The following is a 20,067-nucleotide window of genomic DNA, read 5'->3' as shown; positions in this document are numbered from 1 at the left end:
AAGCCACTGGGTTGACCTGTTGCGTGACTTCAAATGGGCCCAATCTTTTGGGTCTTAACTTCTTACAACCCCCTTTGAATGGTAACCCTTGGGTTGACAGCCACACCTGGTCCCCCACCCTAATGGTTTCACCTTCTCTTCTGTTTTTGTCTGCCTGCCTCTTATACTCCTCCTTGGCCCTGTCTAAGTTAAGTTGGAGCTGACGATGGATCACTTCCATTTCTTCTACGAACTGTTCGGCAGCCGGGACGCTCCATCTCTCCCCTTCCCCCCCTGGGAAAGCCCTGGGATGGCACCCGTAATTAGCCAAAAAGGGGCTCATCCCTGTGGACACGTTCTCCGCATTGTTGTAGGCAAATTCCGCCAACGCCAGCTTCTCCACCCAATCATTCTCTCTGTCATTGACATAACACCTCAGATATTGCTGGAGGATGCCATTGGCTCTTTCCGCCTGCCCGTTGGTTTCAGGATGCCGGGCAGTTGAAAAATTGACCTCTACATGCAGTAAGCTCATGAGCTTCCTCCAGAACCTGGAAGTAAATTGTTTCCCTCGGTCTGAAACCACCCTCAAGGGGGCGCCATGCAACCTAAACACATTTTCTACAAACAATTTAGCTGTTTCTTCTGCCGTGACAGCATGTGAGCAGGCTATAAAGTGGGCCATTTTGGTTAACAGGTCTACCACAACCATGATGGCTGTTTTCCCTCTGGACTTTGGCAGATCGGTCATGAAATCTATTGCCACTGCTTCCCATGGTCTTTCAGGTGTGGGTAGCGGTTCTAATAACCCTGCCGGCGCCTGCCTCTCCCCTTTGGCTCGCTGGCATTGGTCACAACCTCTCACATACTCCCGCACATCTTCCCTGACCTTGGGCCACCAAAATTCCCTGGTAACCAGCCACATGGTTTTGTGTTGCCCAAAATGCCCCGCTGTGGGGCAATCGTGCAGCTGCTTGAGTACCTTCCCCCTCAACTCTCCTTCAGGTATGTATAACGCTCCCTTGTAATACAACGCCCTGTTTCTCTCCTCAAAACCTCCGGGTTTATCTCCCTCCCTCCTGAGACCCCTGAGTTTGTCCTGGGCGTATTCATCATTCTCCGTTCCCTCTACCAGTTCTCGTTGCCCCACCAATGCCGCCCCACACACCCAGCGGTCCTCTGGAATGACATGTCTTCGGGTGCTCCCTCCCCCTCCAAATATTCAGGTTTGCGTGAGAGAGCGTCCGCCCTAACGTTCTCTGGGCCTGGCACGTAACAAATCTCAAAGTTAAATTTGGAGAACTCCTGGGCCCATCTCACTAGCCGTTGGTTGAGCACTCGGGCCGTTCTCCAATACTCTAGGTTCTTGTGGTCAGTGCACACTTGCACCTTATGTTGTGCGCCAATTAGCAGGTGCCTCCATCTCCGGAAAGCCTCATGAATGGCAAGTAGTTCTCGGTCGTACACCGTATAGTTCCTCTCGGATTTGTTCAGCTTTCGCGAAAAAAAAGCATACGGTCTCCACTCTGACTCCTCCTTCCCTGGCTGCAGAAGCACCGCCCCTATAGCTCTGTCTGATGCGTCAGTTTCGACTCTCATCTTTTTTCGTAAATCCACATGCAGAAGTTGTTCTTCAGAGGCGAAGGCCCTTTTTAGTTCCTCAAATGCTCGCTCCGCCTCCTCAGTCCAAACGAATTTCTTCTTGCTGCTGAGACAGTCCGTAATGGGCGCCGTCAGGTGAGCAAAGTTTCGGATGAACTTACGATAAAAGTTCCCAAACCCTAGGAACCTCTGCACATCCTTCTTTGTTTTGGGTGTTTTCCATTCCAGCACTGCCTGTACCTTTCCGGGATCCATGGCCAATCCCTTGTCTGACAGGCGGTACCCCAGGAATTCCACCTCCTTGGTATGAAACTGACACTTCTCCAGTTTCACCCACAGCCGGTTGGCTTGCAGCCTGCTCAACACTTCTCTGACGTCTCTCACATGCTGCTCCTCATTCTCAGAATACACCAACACGTCATCTAGGACCTAGGCCACACAATTCTTGTAAAGCAAAGGCCCCAGTACGTGGTTCATAAACGATTGGAAGCACGCCGAGCCTGCTTGTAGGCCGAAGGGCATAACTAAATATTCAAATGCCCCCAAAGGGGTGAACATGGTGGTTTTCCATTCATCCCCTTTCCTTATACGTATCAGGTTGTACGCCCCCCTGAGATCCAGCTTTGTAAAAATCTTTCCCTTCCGCACCCTGGTCAAAATGTCGTCAATCCTGGGCATATGGAAGGCCACTGGTTCTGACACTGCGTTTAAAGCCCTGAAGTCACACACAAGTCTTGGCTTGTCCGTGTTTTTCTTATCCACAAAAAACACTGGGCTGCCTCCCACCGCTCTGGACTCTCTGATGAAACCTCGCTTCAGGTTCTTGTCAATAAACTCTCTTAACTCCTGCATCTCTCTGTCTGACATGGCGTACAGCTTGCCTACAGGGAGCTGTGCCCCAGGGAGTAAATTGATTTGACAGTCAAAAGGTCTATGCGGGGGTAGTTGGTCAGCTTCCCTTTCGCTGAACACGTCGCTGAGATCTGCGTATTGTCGTGGTACCTTCACCTTCTCCGTTACTTCCGTCCCTGCTAGGGTAGCTTGGGCCCCTGCTGATCCCTTTCCCTCCTTGCAGTGTTCTAAGCAATGTGCTGAACCAAAGGAAACCACTCTCTGATGCCAGCCCACCAGCGGATCATGTAACGCTAGCCAGCTCATCCCCAAAATAATAGGGGCCCCTCCCAAGGTGGCCACATTAAACGCTATCAGTTCGGTGTGCCTTGCCACCTTCATTATCATTGGGACGGTCTGCAAGCTGACTTCTCCTCCCAACAACTCCCTGCAATCAATCGTGGTCACCTGCAGGGGGTTGCTTAAAGGGATCGTCTGTATCTGGTGTTCAGCTGCAAACTCTTTGCTCATGAAATTGCAGGAGCTGCCTGAGTCCAACAGCGCCTTTATCTTTAGAGGGTGTCCGTTTTGCAGCTCTAGCGACACTTCTATCACTAGGGCAGGTTTAGGAGGTTCTGGCGTGGGCACTTTCACTGCTCTTTGGCCTGGCTGCTGTGCCCCAACGGTGGCAGCCAGGCGTTGGCTTTTACTTGCTCCGGTATTTCCTCCTCTCTTCCCTCAACAGCTCCCACCATCCCTTGCCATTCCTTCCTCTGGGGGCAGACTCTGGCAAAGTGACCTGGCTGTTGGCAGAGATAGCATTTCCGGGTGCCTTTTCCCTCCTTCTTTCCCCCCTCACTGGGCTTTGAAACTGCGCGCGTGCGCGCTGTTCCGATTTCCATCGGCTCTGCCGGCGGGAAAGTTGGCTCTGGAATGTCTGGAATGCGGAACTCCTTCCAACGTTCCCCCTTCCCTTCCCGCCTCTCCAAGGCTCTCGCCTCCTGGCGCACTCCTATGGTCAGCGCAGATTTGGTCAGCTGATCCATAGAATCCGCCCTGGGACCCCGGGAAAGTTCGTCTTTCACAGCCGAAGCAAGCCCTTCTTCAAATAGCATTTGAATGGGTTCCGCCGATAAGTCCCACCCCAATCTGTGAACCAGCATGGTGAACTCAGTCTAGTACTCACGGACAGATCGGCTCCCCTGTTTGCAAGCCATTAGCTGTCTGCACACCACTCCCTGCTCAATATCGCTGGAAAACATCAGATCCATGGCACGAAAGAACTTCATTGTGTCCTTTAGGATGTCATTATTCGTTGCCATCAGGGGTCTAACCCAGTCTCTCGCCCCCTTTTCAAGATGCCCAATCACGAAAGCCACTCGCGATTCCTCGTCAGGGAATTCATCAAACTGCACATTGAGGGCATATTGCATCTCTGTCCTAAAGGGATGGTAGTCCTTGGGGTCCCCCCCAAACTTCTGCACCAATCCTGGTACCTTTCTGGTGAACTGGGTGGCTTTCCCCTTTTTGTCTGCATCCTGAGCCCTTCTCTCCTCAAGCCTCGCCGTCTGCAGCGCTAGTTGGATCTCCAACGCCCGGTACCTTTCTTCCAGGCTTGGACCCGCTGCAACTCCGGCTTCTCCGGTTCCGGCTGGGTCGCTCATGATGCCTTCTCCTGCACAAACTGCTTACAGAGACTGTCGGAATGCTGTGATGGGATGATGAGCTGCTTGTGCGTAAAATTGTAGTCCCTCAGAGTTTGTGCAAGTCCACAAACCTCTGTCTGTGACGGAGCCCCTCAGACATGGCTGCTCTAGTCACTTGCAGATTCCGACAGTGGTTGCTTTCGGAATCGCTTCCAGCATAAAAGCTCCTTAACGGAAACACGTCTTCTGGACTCGCGGCGTGACAGTTTCCGCCGAGGCGTGGGTCTCCCTATGGGAGGTTCAGAAACCTCCCCACTGTTCTCGCTGGACGTGTCCCTGAGCCCTCCCTCTTGCTCGCTTTCCCTCAGAGACCCACCTCTCCCCCTGCTGGTTCCTGCTTCAGCTGCTGGGTCTCTCCCAGCCTCCGTGAGCCCTTCCACCACCTGTTCCTCCGATGGCAGTTCCCTGACAGGCACCTTCCATGTTTCCGTCTCATTCCGTTCTATTGTTTTCCTCTATTTCTTTGCATTGCTCGTTTAAGAAGGCCCTCTTGTCTCTCCTTGCTATTCTTTGGAAATCTGCATTCAGTTTCCTGTATCTTTCACTATCTCCCTTACATTTTGCTTGCCTTCTCTCTCCCGCTATTTGTAAGGCCTCGTTGGACAGCCACTTTGCTTTCTTGCATTTCCTTTTCATTGGGATGGTTTTAGTTGCTGCCTCCTGTATAATGTTACGAGCCTCCATCCATAGTTCTTCAGGCACTCTGTCCACCAAATCTAAATCCTTAAACCTGTTCCTCACTTCCAATGTGTATTCATAAGGGATTTGACTTAGATTGTATCTTACCGGCCCAGTGGTTTTTCCTACTTCAGTTTAAGCTTGAATTTTGCTATAAGAAGCTGATGATCTGAGCCACAGTCAGCTCCAGGTCTTGTTTTTGCTGACTGTATAGAGCTTCCCCATCTTTGGCTGCAGAGAATATAATCAATGTGATTTCGATGCTGCCCATCTGGTGATGTCCATGTGTAGAGTCATCTCTTGTGTTGTTGGAAAAGAGTGTTTGTGATGACCAGCTTGTTCTCTTGGCAGAACTCTATTAGCCTTTGCCCTGCTTCGTTTTGAACTCCAAGGCCAAACTTGCCAGTTGTTCCTTTTATCTCTTGACTCCCTACTTTAGCATTCCAATCCCCTATAATGAGAAGAACATCCTTCTTTGGTGGTGTCATTTCTATAAAGTGTTGTAAGTCTTCATAGAATTGGTCAATTTCAGTTTCTTCAGCACCAGTGGTTGGTGCATAAACTTGGATTACTGTGATGTTAAAAGGTCTGCCTTGGATTCGTATCAAGATCATCCTATCATTTTTGAGATTACATCCCAGTACAGCTTTTTTGGCCATTAAATCCTGCCGTCCAGTCAGTGCTTCCCTGCGTAGTTCTGCTTGGGGCTGACCTGGGCAGGAAAACAGTCGCAGCAGTCCTGCTGTCCGTGTGAGATAGAGGGATAAATCAAGTCCAGAGACAGTTCGTTGCTAACTCTAAAAGTGTTTATTTACAAGCCATAAATCCATCAGAACTTTCCGGCATCTCTCCGTGCTAAAAGCACACGCAGCTTCTTTTGCAGCATCTCTCAGTCTAAAGTGAAACCAACTCTCACAGACAACACAGACAAAGCCTGTGACATACGGCCCTGCGTCAGGCCACTCCCCAGATATAGGACACCAAGGAGTTTTAACCCTGTAAACTCCAAACTCCACCCCCCCTCTTGTCCTGCATCTGGGGAAAATAAGCAACAATGCTCACCCCAAACACAGACCTTCACAGAACTCCTCATGCTTCTGGAAGGTTAACGGTTTTGTGAAACCATCAGCGAGGTTCTTGGTTGAGGGACAGTATTTTAGAGCAACTAGCCCCTCACGAATGCTCTGACATACATTCTGAAAACGTATGTCCAAATGTTTGGTCCTGGCCTTGAATTGCGCCGTCTCGGCCAATTTGAGGCACGGTTGATTGTCTTCATGCACCACGATGGGAAGACAATTCTCTCCTCAGAGTTCCTCGACCAAACATGCATAGAACTCCAGCTCTCTGCAAACCTCAGATAGCACACTGAACTCAGCTTCAGTAGACAAAAGCGCTATGAGACTTTGCTTCCGGGACCTCCACCCAACTACTGAGTTCCCAAACTTCACCACTAGGCCTGACACTGATTTGCGGTCCTCAAGGTTAGCCCAATCTGAATCCACCCATGCAGTCAGCTTGACACCACCCTCAGCTGACATCTTGAGGCAAAAATCTTTGGTATCTTGCAAGTAACATAGCACCCGTTTAATACCATTCCAGGCCTGCACACTAGGACTTGAAGCCTCTCTACTGAGCAGATCGACAGCAAACGCTATGTCTGGTCTGCTCCACTGTGACAGATACAGCAGACTACCCAGAGCTGATTGATAGAGTTCAGTATTTTCGAACACAACGCTTTCTACTTGCTGACATTCTTTCACGTAACCAGCCTCCATGGGTGTTTTGGCACCTGCACACTCAGTCATTCTGAACTTCTCAAGCAACTGCTCAATCTTACCTTTCTGGCTGAGCAAAAAGCTTCCATCTCTTGCTCTCGTGATCCCTACACCTAGATACGACTTGACATCTCTAAGCTGCTTGAACTTGAACCATTTTCCAAGCTCCCTAGCAAACTTCTCCACTTGTTTACCTGTCTGTGCCATGATCAAGATATCATCAACAAAAATCTGAGCAGCTTGCTGCATCTTACCTGAACCTCTAAGGTAAAGACAGCTGTCCGCAACACTTCTGAAACCTAGCTCTTCTAAGGCTTCATTCAGACACATGTTCCAATTTCTGGCAGATTGGCGTAATCCATAGATGGATTTGTGCAACCACCACACGGTGCCTGGCACACTGACTCCAAACCCTGGAGGAGGAAGCATGTACAACTCCTCCTGGAGGTCTGAGTTCAGGTAGGCAACATCCACATCAAAATGGTTCACCTTCCAACCTCTCTGTGCAGCAACTGCTAAAAGCGTCCTCAAAGTCTCGGCCCTCGAGATCGGCGAATAGACCTCCGTGAAGTGGACACCTTTCTTCTGTGTGAATCCATGAGCTACTAACCTAGCTTTATACTGTGGTTCTCCAGCTTCTGTGGGTTTAAGACGGTAAACCCACCTGCAACTCACAGCCTGCTTGCCAGCCGGCAATTGTGTGAGTGAGAACACACCAAGAGACTCCATTGAGTTCATCTCCTTCTGCATCGCCTCATACCATTTGCTTGCTTCTTCCTGAGGCAACTTCTGAACATCCTCAAAGGATTCAGGTTCACATCTAGCCACACCTACCCAGACACTAGTGGTTTCATACCTTTCTAGTGGCTTTCCCTTGGTTGACCTTGCTGACCTCCTCAGCATGAACTCTGGAACTGCGCCTGATTCACTTGGGCCAGCCACACCACCCCCTGTGTCAGAAACCTCCCCCTCTGACCTGCTGTGCCTTTTTGGCCTCACAGCTGGGTCTGCTGGCGAGAATGGCTCACTCCTTGGCTCAGACTTGACAGAGACCTGTGGAGGGGTCTTGGGACTCCCCTTTGGAGAGGTTCAGAGCCTCTGCCTTGGAGATCCCGGTTCTGGACTCTGTGGCTGTGGACTGTGCACCTCAGCAACAGGTTCAGCTTCGTCCTCCTCCTCTTCCTCATCTGAGTCAAACAGAACATCCGGGTTCCCGTGAAGACGTTTCCACCCACTCTGCTCGCAAAACTCAGCACTGCCGCTAATAAGCAGCTTAGACTGGTTGCAAGTAGGGTATGTGAGACGCCACGCCTTTGAGCCCGGCTCATAGCCAACAAAGATCATTTTCCTAGATCTTGGTTCACCCTTTCTGCGAGTGGCCTTTGGAATGAGGACCCAAGCCTCACAGCCAAACACACACAAGAAATCCACTTTGGGTTTCTTCCTATGCAGCAGAATGTAGGGCGTGTCTCCCACACTTGAATTGAACACCCTGTTCTGAACAAAGCATGCCGTCTTATAACTCTCGGCCCAAAAGCGCTGTGGCAAACCCGAGTTTGCCAGCATAGCATGCGCTGCTTCCTGTAGGGTGTGGTGTTTTCTCTCCGCAACTCCATTCTGTTGCGGACTGTAGGGGGCAGTCAATCGATGACTGATACCTTTCTGCCTGAAGAAAGATTGCAGCGCAGAACCTGTGAACTCCGCCCCCTGATCAGATTGAAAGGAAATCACGCTGGTGGAGAAATGCAGCTCCACCGATGTGATCCAATCGCTGTGATCAGTGCAGCCGCCTCCCACTTGTGTTTAAGTGTAAACAGCCAGGTGTGTCTCGAAAAATCATCGATCAGAACCAAAACATGCTTCGATCCACTTAAAGAAGCTACCTGCATCAGACCAGATAAATCTGCATGAACCAGCTCAAAGGGTTTGCTGGTCCTCCTTTCTGACCTGGGATTTTTTACAAGCTTGACAATCTAAGTATCTATCACATACCTTGAACCCACACCCAATTGTGTTCTCTGCGGCTTTTTTAATATACGACCACCCTGCATGTCCGAATCTGCGATGCCACAAATGTAAACAATCATGGTGTGGTGGTACATTTGCACACTGCACTTGTGCTTCTTCAGGGGACTCTGCAACAGTAGCATCAGTGACAGGCATCTGCACCAGAAAGAGCCCGTCCTTCCCCTCAACACTGTAGAGCTTCTTCCCATCCCTGTAGAAATAACACATGTTGTTAGTAAACACCACATCATTTTTTTAATGATATTTATTATTTTTTCACAAACAACAAACAATAAAAACAAAACCCAACATTTAAACGTTTAAACCTTTAAACTACAAAAAACCAAGTAAAAATACGCTGTAGAAAAACAGTTGATAGAAGAAAGATAGAAAAAAATAAAAAATAGAAGATGAAGAATAAAAGGAAGAGAAAAAAACCACAAAACAGGGCTAAAAATGGATTGATATTTTCAAATCTTATGTTTCCTTCACTAATTTCTTGACCTCCTCACACCTCCCATTTTGTATTCCAGTTCAAATATTAAATTCAGCAAATCCTTACCCTCTAGCATTTTATCCTTACTCCATATATTAACCTATTATTATAAATATCCATTTCCAATTCTCATTCCCTATTTACATTTTCATAAGCATCTCTTTACCAGTACCACTTATTTTCAATCAAACGTCCTTTCAACATTCCTTAATTTTACAGTGCTTCTGCAGGTAATCTTTAAACTTCTTCCAATCTTCCTCCACCGACTCTTCTCCCTGGTCACGGATTCTGCCGGTCATCTCTGCCAATTCCATGTAGTCCATGACCTTCATCTGCCAGTCTTCCAGTGTGGGTAGCTCCTGTGTCTTCCAATATTTTGCGATGAGTAATCTTGCTGCCGCTGTTGCGTACATAAAGAAAGTTCTATCCTTCTTTAACACCAATTGGCCGACAATGCCCAGGAGAAAGGCCTCTGGTTTCTTCAGGAAGGTATATTTAAATACCTTTTTCAATTCATTATATATCATTTCCCAGAAAGCCTTAATCCTTGGGCACGTCCACCAGAGGTGAAAGAATGTACCTTCAGTTTCTTTACATTTCCAACATTTATTATCGGGCAAATGATATATTTTTGCAAGCTTGACTGGGGTCATGTACCACCTGTACATCATTTTCATAATATTCTCTCTAAGGGTATTACATGCCGTGAATTTAATCCCGGTGGTCCACAACTGTTCCCAGTCAGCAAACATAATGTTATGACCAACGTCCTGTGCCCATTTAATCATAGCAGATTTGACTGTTTCATCCTGAGTATTCCATTTTAACAGCAAGTTATACATTCTTGAAAGTATCTTGGTATTGGGGTCTAACAGTTCTGTTTCCAACTTTGATTTTTCCACCTGGAAGCCAATTTTTTTGTCTAGATTGTATACCTCTCTTATTTGAAAATAATGAAGCCAATGTCGCACTCTATCTTTTAATTTCTCAAAACTCTGCAATTTCAATTTGTCTCCTTCTTGCTCTAAAATCTCCCAATATTTTGGCCACTTGGCCTCCATATTGACTTTTTTTTGAGCTTTTGCCTCCATTGGTGACAACCACCTTGGGGTTTTATTTTCAAGTAAGTCTTTCTAACGTGTCCAGACATTAAACAGTGCTTTCCTGACAATATGGTTCTTAAAAGCCTTATGTGCTTTAACCTTGTCGTACCATAGGTATGCATGCCACCCAAAAACATTATTGAAACCTTCTAAGTCCAAAATGTCTGTGTTCTCAAGAAGCAGCCAGTCCTTCAACCAGCAGAAAGCTGCTGGTTCATAATAGAGTTTAAGGTCTGGCAGGGCAAATCCCCCTCTTTCTTTTGCATCAGTTAATATTTTAAATTTTATTCTGGGTTTCTTGCCCTGCCAGACAAATTTAGAAATGTATCTCTGCCACTTCTTGAAACAGTCCATTAGTAAACACCGCATCAAAACCATCGGCAATAAGAGCTGATACACTTAAAAGGGAATGAGCAAGCTCGGGGACCACATAAGCTTGCACCTCATGATCTATAAAGGGACAGTATAAAAAACCAGTCTCAGTTAATTGTCTCTTAGAACCATCTGCCATCATGACAAAACGTCCAGATTTAACTGTCTTGCAATTACTCAGGAGCCCACCAGATGGCACCAGGCTGTGGGTTGCTCCCGTATCAACAAGAGATAAAGTGGCTCTCTGGCTGTCTTCCAAGGTTGCCATGGCAATGCTCGCACCCCCACGGAGTCTCTGCCAGTGTCCTTCCTGGCTGCCATGGTTGCAAGGCTTTTGCTGGTGTTCTCATGCTTCACTGTCTGAGAACTGTTCCTTATCTGCCTTAGCAGGTGGCTGACCTTGCATTCCAATGCCTCTGCAGGACAATGCCCTTCAGTGTTGGACTTCGCCTCAGAGCACAACCAACTCTTGGAGACTTTGGCTTTCCCAGAACTCTTGGAACAGCCTGCACCCCCACTCCTGGGTGCCCAGCTGCCTGAGGAACGGACTGCTACTGCCTTCCTCTTCCCAGCTCTCAGCCTCTCTCCCGGACCATCACACAGACGTGTCAAAGCATAGAAACAGCTTCCCAAAACAGTCCCAGCCCCCTCTGGGCTTAGTGCTCTCTCTGGGCATCTCTTAGCCCCCTCTGGTCTGGCTCCCACTGCGGCCTGACATGCCGCCTTCAGGGCCTGCCACGCGACCCAGGGCTTCTTCCCTTACAGGTTTGGCAATAGCCAAGCATGAACGCTAGCCCTTAAAAAGGCTAGCACCCTTTGCTCTCTTTCCAGAGCAGCAGCCACGTCTGCTTCACAAGCTTCCACTGCTCCTGCAGACTTCTCAGCCTCTGCAGCTGCAGCACTGGGCTGGGCAAGAACTGGTTCAGCCTGCGTACATTACCAAAGCTGCCTTTTGTTCCAGCCAGTAGTACATGCGCTTAGACCAGGCTTCCCAATTGGCCCCATGCAGTCTTTCACCGGGGTAGCTCTCATGGCCTTGCTGTGGCTGAGCAGCAGCCATCTTTCTCCCCCTGGGGCTTAAGCGTACTCACGCGTTGCCAGCTAGCTGGTCCTCCGAAGCAGCAGCCTCCTCTTGGCTCCGCTCTCCACCAGCGTCTCCCACTGCCCTTCCTGGCAGGAGCTCAAAGCAGCTCAAAGCTGGCAGCCTTCTTCCCTCCTCACACTTGGCAGGAAACACGGAAGATCCATAACCTTTGGCCATTAAATCCTGCCGTCCAGTCAGCCCTTCCCTGCGTAGTTCTGCTTGGGGCTGACCTGGGCAGGAAAACAGAGTCGCAGCAGTCCTGCCGTCCGTGTGAGATAGAGGGATAAATCAAGTCCAGAGACAGTTCGTTACTATCTCTAAAAGCGTTTATTTACAAGCCATAAATCCATCAGAACTTTCCGGCATCTCTCCGTGCTAAAAGCACACGCAGCTTCTTTCGCAGCGTCTCTCAGTCTAAAGTGAAACCAACTCTCACAGACAACACAGACAAAGCCTGTGACGTACGGCCCTGCGTAAGGCCACTCCCCAGATACAGGATACCAAGGAGTTTTAACCCTGTAAACTCCACAGCTTTTGCCACTCTTTTGTTGACTCTAAGGGTCACTCCATTTCTTTTACGGGTTTCTTGCCCACAGTAGTAGATGTGATGGTCATCCGAACTGAATTTGCCCATTCCCGCCCATTTTGGTTCACTGATGCCCAGGATGTCAATATTTATTCTTGCCTTCTCATTTTTGACCACATCCAACTTGCCAAGGTTCATGGTTCTTACATTCCAGGTTCCTATGCAATATTTTTCTTTACAGCATTGGACTTTCCTTTCGCTTCCAGGCATATCCGCAACTGAGCGTCCTTTCGGCTTTGGCCCAGCCGCTTCATCAGCTCTGGATCTACTTGTACTTGTCCTCTGCTCTTCCTCAGTAGCATGTTGGACGCCTTCCGACCTGAGGGGCTCATCTTCCAGCGTCATAACAGTTATATGCCTGTTGTCTTTGTCCATGGAGTTTTCTTGGCAGGGATACTGGAGTGGCTTACCGGTTCCTGCTCCAGTGGATCACGTTCGGTCAAAACTCTCCACTATGACCTGTCCATCTTGGGTGGCCCTTCACGGCATAGCTCATAGCTTCTCTTGAGTTATTCAAGCCCCTTCGCCACGGCAAGGCAGTGATCCATGAAGGGGGTATCCATGAACAACTTATACTAGTGGCTAAAATCATGGAAACCTTTTTTAAAAGTGTGTTTGATGGCTCATAACACCACTTTTTGGGGAAGTGATACCATAGGAAAGGGACGCGGGTGGCGCTGTGGGTTAAACCACAGAGCCTAGGGCTTTCCAATCAGAAGGTCGGCGGTTCGAATCCCCACAATGGGGTGAGCTCCCGTTGCTCGGTCCCTGCTCCTCCCAACCTAGCAGTTCAAAAGCACGTCAAAGTGCAAATAGATAAATAGGTACCGCTCCGGCGGGAAGGTAAACTGCGTTTCCGTGCGCTGCTCTGGTTCGCCAGAAGCGGCTTAGTCATGCTGGCCACATGACCCGGAAGCTGTCTGTGGAGAAACACTGGCTCTCTTAGCCAATAAAGCGAGATGAGTGCTGCAACCCCAGAGTCGGTCACGACTGGATCTAATGATCAGGGGCCCCTTTACCTTTACCTTACCATAGCAAAGATAATTTAATGAAGATTGCAATGCAATAACTTTTATGAAGGAGTATTTATTAGAACAGTAGACATAAAAAAGAAATGTGAAACGCTTAGAAAAAAGGAGATATACAGAAATTCTCACCATGTCAATTAACACTGACTTCGGTAACCTTTAGCTTTAATTCCGGCCTTACAACGCCTTCCCATGGAGTGAAGCAAGTTTTTTAGTTCTGCAGCTGCAATAATGTGAAACCAAGACTGAATATTTGCCTCTATTAATTGGGCTTTATTGCTGGGTTGCTTCTGACAAACAAGTTTCTTTAGTCGGCTCCCAAGGTTTTCGCTTGGGCTATTCCCAGGCCATTCCAGCAGTGGAATATGATTTCACATTCAGAACACTTCAGTTCAGGCTCAAGTATTTGATTTGTGTATTTGGGGGCATTGACGTTCCCATTAATGACACAAATTCTGCCCCCACCTTTTGCTGTCATACAACTCCAGATCATCACACTATCTGGGTGTTTCATGGTCGGTGTAATGCAAGTAGGATGTAAATCTTCCATTCTCCTCCTCGCGTATTTCATGCCATCACTTACCAAGCAAGGAGATTGGGATCTCATCGCTTCAAATAACACTGTCCCATTGTTCCACTGTCCAGTTACCATGGGTTTTAGCCAGTTCAATCTTGCCGCTGCTCCTGGACCTGTTCTGGGGGCTGGCGTCGGGGGACCCCACCCCAGCCCCGCGGCTAAAAACGAAGCCAAGACAGCGAGTGGGATCCATCCCGCTCGCTGTCTTGGCTTCTGCCAAAGCCATACGCAGCCTCTCCGGGTTGGAGAGGTTGGCGCATCTAAAGAGGAAGCCAAGAAAGCCCGCAGGGTGGATCCCGCTCATTTTTTTGGCTTCTTTGCTCTTTGGGGCTGGGGGGAGAAATAAGTTTTTTTTCCTTGAATTCCCCCCCTAAAAACTAGCTGCGCCCTAAGGAGCAAAAAATACAGTACTTTTTAAAACAAAATTGGATAAAATTGGAAAAAGAAAAAGAATCCTCCATCTTCTAATTTCTTCATAACTGTAGCCTTTTTCACTTAATAGTACTGTTTTACATCACTTTCTGGGTGTCCAGTCAACTTCTTGTGCCATTTCTTTAATTTTATTATGTTTTACAAACCACTAAATGAAAAAACAACAAATAACCAACCAACATGATAGCCATCACACACCACACTGTCAAAAGTCAACCTAAGCAAGTTGTGCTTCCTTTTTCTGGTTATTCAGTTTTGACTTTTGATAGAATACAGATACAGATTACATTCTTCATTAAATTATCTTTCCATTGACACATAATTCTAAGGTATTACTCAAAACAAAGTGGCGTTATGAGCCATCAAATATCTGAAATACACTTTCCCCCCAAAAGGCTTCCCCAATTTTGGCCACTATTGTATATCAAATAAATCGACATTCATCAATCCATCAGCATATATTAATAAAAATGTTGGTTAATGACAACCAACAAAGGCAACGAACAAACACCCCACTCCCTTCAGTTCTTGACTTGTGCCTGAGGCTCTAATCCCTATTTTGTCTCCATTGCAGATTTTGATGAATTGGAAAACAAGAACAAGGATGAACATGACAAAACCCCCGGAGAGGAGAAGCCATGCAAACATTTGGAATGTGGAGAGAGCAGCAGTGAGAGCTCCTCTCTCACTTCCCAACCAAGAATTCTCATTGGAAAGAAACCCTATCAGTGCATGGAATGTGGAAAGAGCTTCAGGAAAAGCTTCAATCTCACTTCCCATCAGAAAATTCATAAAGGGGAGAAACCCTATCAGTGCTTTGAATTTGAAAAGAGCTTCAGTCTGGGCTCCCATCTCATTTCCCATCAGAGAATTCATACAGGGGAGAAAACCTATCAGTGTGTGGAATGTGGAAAGAGCTTCAGTTACAGCCACAATCTCACTTCCCATCAGAGAATTCATACTGGAGAGAAACCCTATCAGTGCGTGGAATGTGGAAAGAGCTTCACTCAGAGCTCCTCTCTCACTTTCCATCAGAGAATTCATACAGGGGAGAAACCCTATCAGTGCATGGAATGTGGAAACAGCTTCAGTACAAGCTCCTCTCTCAATTCCCATCAAAGAATTCATAGAGGGGAGAAACCCTATCAGTGTGTGGAATGTGGAAAGAGCTTCAGTTACAGCAACAATCTCACTTCCCATCAGAGAATTCATACTGGAGAGAAACCCTATCAGTGCGTGGAATGTGGAAACAGCTTCAGGAAAAGCTCGGATCTCACTTCCCATCGAAGAATTCATACAGGAGAGAAACCCTATCAGTGCCTGGAATGTGGAAAGAGCTTCAATACGAGCTCCTATCTCAGTTCCCATCGAAGAATTCATACAGGAGAGAAACCCTATCAATGCATGGAATGTGGAAAGAGCTTCATTCAGAGCTCCTCTCTCATTTCCCATCATAAAATTCATACAAGAGAGAAACCCTATCAGTGCATGGAATGTGGAAAGAGCTTCACTCAAAGCTCCTCTCTCACTTCCCATCATAAAATTCATACAAGAGAGAAACCCTATCAGTGTGTGAAATGTGGAAACAGCTTCAGTACAAGCTCCTCTCTCAATTCCCATCAAAGAATTCATAGAGGGGAGAAACCCTATCAGTGTGTGGAATGTGGAAAGAGCTTCAGTTACAGCCACAATCTCACTTCCCATCAGAGAATTCATACTGGAGAGAAACCCTATCAGTGCGTAGAATGTGGAAAGAGCTTCACTCAGAGCTCCTCTCTCACTTCCCATCATAAAATTCATACAAGAGAGAGACCCTATCAGTGCGTGGAATGTGGAAAGAGCTTCAGTAAGAGCTCCAATCTCACTATGCATCAGAGAATTCATACAGGGGAGAAACCCTATCAGTGTGGGGAATGTGGAAAGAGCTTCAGTACAAGCTCCTCTCTCAATTGCCATCAAAGAATTCATACAGGGGAGAAACCCTATCAATGTGTGGAATGTGGAAAGAGCTTCACTGAAAGCTCCTCTCTCACTTTCCATCAGAGAATTCATACAGGGGAGAAACCCTATCAGTGTGTGGAATGTGGAAAGACCTTCAGTAAGAGCTCCAATCTCACTTTTCATCAGAAAATTCATACAAGAGAGGAACCCTATCAGTGTGTGGAATGTGGAAAGAACTTCAGTACAAGCTCCTCTCTCAATTCCCATCAAAGAATTCATACAGGGGAGAAACCCTATCATTGCGTGGAATGTGGAAAGAGCTTCAGTTACAGCCACTATCTCACTTCCCATCAGAGAATTCATACAGGGGAGAAACCCTATCAGTGTGTGGAATGTGGAAAGAGCTTCAGTCAGAGCTCCCATCTCACTAAGCATCAGAGAATTCATACAAACGTTGGAAAAGCCATTATATAGCTTTAGGAGCCAGGCAAATACGCACCTTGTTAACCAGGCTTTGGGCGGATTGACATCTAATGCCCTTTTAAAATGTGGTAGGGAGGGGGTTACAGATGTGCATGGAATGTGGAAAGAGCTTCAGGAAAACCTTCAATCCCACTTCCCATCAGAAAATTCATAAAGGGGGGAAACCCTATCAGTGCTTTGAATTTGAAAAGAGCTTCAGTCTGGGCTCCCATCTCATTTCCCATCAGAGAATTCATACAGGTGAGAAAACCTATCAGTGCATGGAATGTGGAAAGAGCTTCAGACAGATCTCTGATCTCACTTCACATCAGAGAATTCATACAGGGGAGACACCCTATAAGTGCGTGGAATGTCGAAAGAGCTTCAGACAGATCTCTGATCTCACTTCTCATCAGAGAATTCATACTGGGGAGAAACCCTATCAGTGCATGGAATGTGGAAACAGCTTCAGGAACAGCTCGGATCTCACTTCCCATCGAAGAATTCATACAGGAGAGAAACCCTATCAGTGCGTGGAATGTGGAAACAGCTTCACTCAGAGCTCCTCTCTCACTTTCCATCAGAGAATTCATACAGGGGAGAAACCCTATCAGTGCATGGAATGTGGAAAGAGCTTCAGTCAGAGCTCCCATCTCACTAAGCATCAGAGAAATCATACAAACGTTGGAAAAGCCATTATATAGCTTTAGGAGCCAGGCAAATCCGCACCTTGTTAACCAGGCCTTGGGCTGATTGACATCTAATGCCCTTTTAAAATGTGGTAGGGAGGGGGGTTACAGATGTGTATTTTGTGTTTTTATATTGTCTTTTTATGTTGTAACCGTCCTGAGACATGTGGGAACAGGAGTCGATTTTTAGAGGCCAATGGGTCTTTGCCCCCCCCCATAATATACAGTCGTACCTCTTGTTACGTTTGTTTCATGTTACGTCTTTTCAGTTTGCATCCCGCGGTAACCCGGAAGTGCCTGAAAGGGTTTACTTCCAGGTTTTGCCACTCACACATGTGCAGACACGTAAAATGACATCACACGAATGTACAGAAGCGGCAAATCGCGACCTGCGCATGCGCAGACACGCAGATGTGGATTGTGTTCCTTTCAGGTTGTGAACATGGCTCCGGAACTGATCCCATTTGCAACCAGTTGGGAAACCCCCAGTTGGTAGGCATTGCCATTCAAATGGCGTGCATGCATCATGTCATTGATTGTGCAAGGTGGGCCTTACCTGGCCCCCCACCTATATTTTATTCAAGTTGGCACCACTGGGTTGGGTAGTATACAAATTAAACAAATACATAAATCGCCCTCCTTTGCACATGTTCCAGCTTGTCAATATCCTTATTTATTATCATTTTAAAAGTTTATGTGCCTTTCTCCTGAAGATTTCACAACAGAAACACAAAGGATGAAAGCATGGCTTTCTCAAAAACAAGTGAAGCCAGAGAAATCTCTCCTCCCCTTTTTTGGATGGAGTTACAAATTTTGTAGTGTGTTTTGATTTCAGTAAGGCTTTTGACAAAGTCCCCTGTGATATTTATGTGAGGAAGCTGGTAAAATGTGGGCTGAACAAGGTAACTGTTAGGTGGATTTGACTGACCGAACCCAAAGAGGACTCCTTCATGGTTCCTCATCATCCTGGGGAAAAGTGACAAGAGGGGTGCTGCTGTTAGGATATTTCCGTTCCACCTTAAAAGGGAGCAGGCTTTGTGAGTCACAGAGTCTGCGTATTTCCTGTTCACAGGATGTTCTGTTTTTTTGGTTTTTTTTTTAAATGATATTTATTAAAAGTTTAAGAATTACAGAAAAAAGAAAAAACAACAAAAAATTGACAAAGATAAAAAGAAAAGCATAAAAAACAATACAATACAGCAAAAAAACCACAATAACATTAAAACACAAATCCAATGTTCCATATCTTTATCTTTCGTTTACTTGTTTCATTGACCTCCTCACACCTCCCTTTTTGTATTCTAGTTTAATTTATTGTTTCAGCAAATTCCATCTTTCTCAATTTTTGTTCTATAATTTATTTTAACGATCTAACCTTTTAATTAACTCAACAAATCCTTTCCATCTTTCACTATATTTTGTCATTCAGTTTACCTTAATTTATTTAACCTTATCTTACCATAAAAAACCTTAAAACTTAAAACTTAATATACATAACTCCTTATATCATTTCTACTAAGGCCAAATAGTTTCATTCCAACATTTTTCCTAATACTCCTTAATTTTACACTAATTCTCAAAATAATTTTTTAAAAACTTTCTTCCAATCTTCATCCAACGTCTCTTCTTCCTGGTCTCGGGTTTTGTCAGTCCTTCTTGTCCATTCCATCTAGTCCCTCAACCTGGTAATCTTATGTCCGAGGCTCTTAAGTCATTTCCATGTCCCTTCCGCAGATCTTCTTCTTGTTTATACCTGCACTTTACTTTGTCTTTTGTTGATCTTTTTCTTAATTTATTTCCTTTCTCATTGGGGGGTAGGTCTCGAGGGGACTCCAATCCAAAAATATCTCCATCTCTCCTCAGCAGATCAGCCCATTCCCCACAGTCCCATTACCCCACAGTCAACACTGTAATCCAGGAAGTATTTAAAAGCATGTTTCAAAGTCCTTCCAAAATTAAGAGCCCTCACAACTCCAGACCCCCCCCCAGTCCGCTCCAGATTCAAATTTCAAGAACAACGGCTTATGCTCCTGCAAGGCCTCGGATCTCTTCATTTGTGTTACTTGAGGTTCAACAGCAACCTCCTCCATTATCTTCTGCACTTGCGCTTGCCCTGTCAACACAAGTTCCTGGGCTGGTTCCTGAATGGTTTCTATATGGGTATTCGCCGTTTGTCCAAAGTTTTTAACTGCAACAGTCATCAGATCCATCTTCTCATGCATCTGCTCCAGCAAAGCGCTTGTCTTGCAAAGAGCAAGCACCAAAACTTCTTGTAAACACATTTTTATTCAAGGTCAGAGTCTGGTCTCACGATCATAATCTTACAGCTGTGAAATCCCCAGATCGACTCCGGCAACAAATTAACAAGCTCCCTTTAGAGGAGACAATTTCTATTTGTATCCATCTTCTGAAAGCAGGACCAACAAGAAAAAATAGGATTACTTTCATTTTTCAAATACTTTGTTTCTTTTAAATGCAAGATGGTGAGATCCACCTGGCTGACGGAAAGACGTTGCGAATCGCAGGAGAAGGGACTGTGAGACTGTGAGACTGGTAAGTCTGCACACAACCATCAAAGGTGAACTTTATGTTCTAGGTGCTGCAGACAATTTGCTCAGTGTCCCACAGCTGACTGGGCATGGTTTTGAGATTTCCTTCAAGAGGAGCATCTGTGTCATCAGGAAAGGCAAAGAGGACATTTTGCATGCAAAGTTTA

At 46.4% G+C, this 20,067-nt stretch overlaps 1 protein-coding gene across 7 annotated transcripts in view; it reads left to right on the top strand.

Annotated features, from left to right (window-relative positions):
- LOC309530325 (uncharacterized protein) overlaps positions 1-16,768 on the top strand; it is a 97,591-nt gene extending 80,823 nt beyond the window's left edge. For all 7 annotated transcript variants that reach the window (XM_082219158.1, XM_082219157.1, XM_082219162.1 and 4 more), the window contains one exon: positions 14,834-16,768. In XM_082219158.1, the coding sequence (XP_082075284.1) occupies positions 14,834-16,674 (1,841 nt within the window). In that variant the 3' untranslated portion in view covers positions 16,675-16,768. The remainder of the gene's footprint in view (positions 1-14,833) is intronic.
- The last annotated feature ends 3,299 nt before the right edge of the window (positions 16,769-20,067 follow it).

This window comes from Podarcis vaucheri, assembly GCF_965113315.1.
Source record: "Podarcis vaucheri genome assembly, chromosome: 4".
In the NCBI taxonomy this organism is placed as follows: domain Eukaryota; kingdom Metazoa; phylum Chordata; class Lepidosauria; order Squamata; family Lacertidae; genus Podarcis; species Podarcis vaucheri.
The sequence above is the reverse complement of the archived record's forward strand: the minus strand, read 5'-3'. Positions and strand labels throughout refer to the sequence as shown.